A 3,875-nucleotide genomic window follows, 5' to 3' on the forward strand; every position below is an offset into this window, starting at 1 on the left:
AAGTGGTAGAGCACTGGTCTTGAGCTGAAGAGCTGAGGGACAGCGCCCAGGCCCAGAGTTCAGGCCCCATGAGTGGACCCCCCCCCCCAAAAAAATAAGTTTTTTTTTAAAAAAAGAGACCAGTACATAATAGCATGGGAGAAAAAAAGATGTCCAAGGGGGCTGCCATTTTAGACAATCAACAAAAGTGATAACTAACTCTAAATGGGTGGTTCCCAAGTAGTTGGGAAACTGAGGCAGGACTGCAATTTAGTGAGCAATTTAGTGAGAATTTGTCTGAAAGTAAAATTTTATTTATTTTTTTTGTTGGTCGTGGGGCCTGAACTCTGGGCCTGGGCACTGTCCCTCAGCTCTTCAGCTCAAGGCTGCTCTACCACTTTAGCCACAGTGCCACTTCCGGCTTTTTTTGCTTATGTTGTGCTGAGGAATCAAACCCAGGGCTCATGCATGTAAGGCAAGCACTATACCACTGATCCACCTTCCCAGTCCCTGAAAGTAAAAATTTAAAAAGAGGCTGGGGATGTAACTTAGTGGTAGAGTTATTGCCTAAATATGTGAGACCCTGAGTTCAATTCCCCATATTTCTACCTCCCAAAAAAGCTCTAAAAGCTGGGTACCGGTGGTTCATGACTGTAATCCTAGCTACTTAGAAGGTGGAGATCTGAGGATCACAGTTCAAAGCCAGCCCAGGCAAGAAAGTCTGTAAAACTTAATCATAGAAAAGGCTGGAAGTAGCACTGTGGTTCAAAGTGGTAGAGCACTAGCTTTGAACAAAGAGCCTAGGGCTCAGGCCCAGAGTTTGAGCCTCAGGACTGGGGAAGGAAAAAAAAAAAAAAAAAACCTCTAAAATGGAATGGTGGTAAGAATTTCTCTTCATTGTGCACTGGATATACTGCTTTCAAGTCTTCACATATCTGTAAAACCTGCAGGCAAATTCCTTGTGCAATTGCATAGTCAAAATCTACTCCAGGGCTGATTCCACACATATTGGACTTAAGAAACTGAACTGCTTTATTATGCACCCTGCCCAACAGCTCTTCTTTTGGGGACTAGTCCTTTTTCACTTCATGTATTAGGGCTGTCAAACAAGGGCTTCCCTTGCCTCACACAGAGGTACAAGTATAGCCACTCTGGCTAGAGTTCCTCATTTCCTAAACACAGTAGTTGGTCTAAGAATGGACAGTGCCCAAACTTTTTACAGGAGATTTGCATAAATGGTAATACAGGGATTAGGAGTGTAGTATAGTGGTAGAATACATGCTTAGTATTGCATGAGACTCTTTAAAAAAGAAGCCAGGCACTGGTGGCCTGTAATTCTAGCTATTCGCAAGGCTGAAATCTGAGAATATAAGCCAGCCTGGGCAGAAAAGTCCAGACTCTTTATCTCAAATTAACCCCCAAAAAGCTGGAAGTGAAGTTGTGGCTCAAATGATAAGAGTTGCTAGACTTGGGCAAAAAAGCTAAGGGACAATGCCTAGGCCCTGAGTTCAAGCCCCAGGACTGGCACAAAAGTAAATTAATTAATTAATTAAAAAATAGGTAAGTTTTTTCACCAAGATCATGAGGCTTGATACCACCACTACTGTTAAAACTATAATCCCCCCAACTCAACGGGCTAAAAGCTCTAGATACAGTAAGCTAAGTATACAACTACAACACTAGAAGACTATGGTCCCTATAATTTAGCTCAACACAAACACCAAAACACAGACATGGAAAAATATTTAATGTCTATAAGGTATACCTCACCCGCACATTCCTATTTATTCAACAGACTCCACAAACAGGCACCAACTAGAAGTATCAGACAAACCATAGGTTCTTTCTTCAGGCAGGATTTGAAAATCACCAGGGTCATAAATCGTCTTAACCTGGCAAGGACTGTAGGGGAAAGTCTTCCCACAGCATGCCTCAGGCCTCACTGCTCAAGAGAAAATGACCAAATTCTACAGGGTTCCCGAGGTCTTCTGTTCTTCTGCAGCCTGGCGCTGGGTGCTGCGCCGCTGGAAATAGTGGTAGGCTCGGACACTGCAGAGGTAGCCCCCATACACAGTGAGCAGCAGCATGGAGGTGGAGAAGGTCTTGTAGCCAATATCAGCTAGCTGCTTGGCAGATGGCATGTTGTCCCCTACAAAGACAGATTGTATTTAAACCACAGCATAAGGCCTCAACTCCCCTATCTGTCTCCCTACTTTAGCGCCATTCCATACCTTCTGCTTCCCCATGTCGGCAAGGCCTGATTACTGGATAACATGATTTAGGATGATCTCAAAAGGCAAATGAAGTCTGCATGTGAGATATAGACAGGATGACAGAACCAGAGGCATCTGAATGCCACTACAGCTAACACTTGGTCTTCTGTATTTGTGGGAAGAGTGAATGGCCCACCGACAACTTTTCCTAATTAGCACATCATTTTGATGCATGCACCAGTTTTTCTGGCTAGTAGGGAACCTAATGGATATAGCCAGGTTTAAACACAGACAGTGAATTATTCTCCTAGGAGGATGTGAGAAACAGACAACAATTTCATTCACAGTGGTTAGGTTCCCAAGTTAGGCTTTTTGTTTCTTGCTTAAAAAAAAAAAAAGTTGACAGTGGCTCATGCTACTCAGGAGGCTGAGATCTGAGGATCACAGTTGGAAGCCAGCCTGGATAAGAAAGCCTGTGAGACTCTTACTCCACTAAACTACCAAAAAAATCAGTAGAGGACCTGTGGCTTAGCCTTGAACAAAAGAAGCTCAAGGACAGTGTCTAGGCCATGAGTCCAAGCCCCAGCTCTGAAACCAGCATCACTGCCCCCACTCCCCCCAAAAAAGTTGTATTAGAGGAGTTTCATTGTGACATTTATAAACATACATACATACAATGTACCTCATTCAAACTCATCCTCTCCTCCTCTTTCTTTTTTTTTTTTTTGTCGGTTGTGGGGCTTGAACTCTGGGCCTGGGCGCTGTCCCTCAGCTCTTCAGCTCAAGGCTAGCACTCTACCACTTAAGACACTTCTGGTTTTTCTGGTGGTTTATTGGTGATAAGAGTCTCATGGACTTTCTTACCCAGGCTGGCTTTAAACCGTGATCCTCAGACCTCAGCCTCCTTAGTAGTTAGTTACAGGCATGAGCCAACAGTGCCCGGCTCAAGGCAAGTTTAAGCCATCATATTTCCATAAAATATTTTCTTTGCTTTTTTGAGACAGGGGCTTGCTAAGAAAGCCAGGCCAGCCTGGAATTTGCTCTGTAGTCTAAGGTGGTCTCAAACACCTTTTTTTTTTTTGGTGGTTGTGAGGCTTGAACTCAGGGCCTGGACACTGTCCCTGAGCTCTTATGCTCAAGGCTACCACTTTGAGCCACAGTGCCACTTCCACAGTGCCACTTCCACAGTGCCACTTTTGAGTGATTAATAGGAGATAAGAGTCTCACTGGGACTTTTCTACCAGGGGTGGCTACGAACCTTCATTCTCAGATCTCAGCCTCCCGAATAGCTAGGATTACAGGCGTGAGCCATCAGTGCCTGGCTTCAAACTTATCTTTCTGCCCCAGCCTCCCAAATGCTAGGATTATTTCTTATTTAACTGTCTCCTACTATTCTGAACTAGGAAGCTAAAGAAAGTTTCACATGGAAAAATCTTACAAGACCAAAATGTTTTTCTTTTTTTTTGTCGGTCGTGGGGCTTGAACTCTGGGCCTGGGTGCTGTCCCTCAGCTCTTCAGCTCAAGGTGAGCGCTCTTGAGCTACAGCGCCACTTCCGGTTTTCTGGTGGTTTTATTGGAGATAGGAGTCTCACAGTCTCTCCTGCCCAGGCTGGCTTTGAACCGAGATCCTCAGATCTCAGCCTCCTGAGTAGCTAGGATTACAGGCGTGAGCCACCAGCGCCC

The 3,875-nt window shown here is 44.6% G+C and overlaps 1 protein-coding gene across 2 annotated transcripts in view; it reads right to left on the minus strand.

Moving 5' to 3' along the window:
* Positions 1-1,706: 1,706 nt before the first annotated feature.
* LOC105987520 (cytochrome c oxidase assembly protein COX14) overlaps positions 1,707-3,875 on the minus strand; it is a 6,923-nt gene continuing 4,754 nt past the window's right edge. For both annotated transcript variants that reach the window (XM_013018792.1, XM_013018791.1), the window contains exon 2: positions 1,707-2,128. In XM_013018792.1, coding sequence (XP_012874246.1) covers positions 1,947-2,120 — 174 coding nt within the window. In that variant the 5' untranslated portion in view covers positions 2,121-2,128 and the 3' untranslated portion in view covers positions 1,707-1,946. The remainder of the gene's footprint in view (positions 2,129-3,875) is intronic.

This window comes from Dipodomys ordii, unplaced genomic scaffold (assembly GCF_000151885.1).
Source record: "Dipodomys ordii isolate 6190 unplaced genomic scaffold, Dord_2.0 Scaffold42, whole genome shotgun sequence".
NCBI classification, from domain to species: domain Eukaryota; kingdom Metazoa; phylum Chordata; class Mammalia; order Rodentia; family Heteromyidae; genus Dipodomys; species Dipodomys ordii.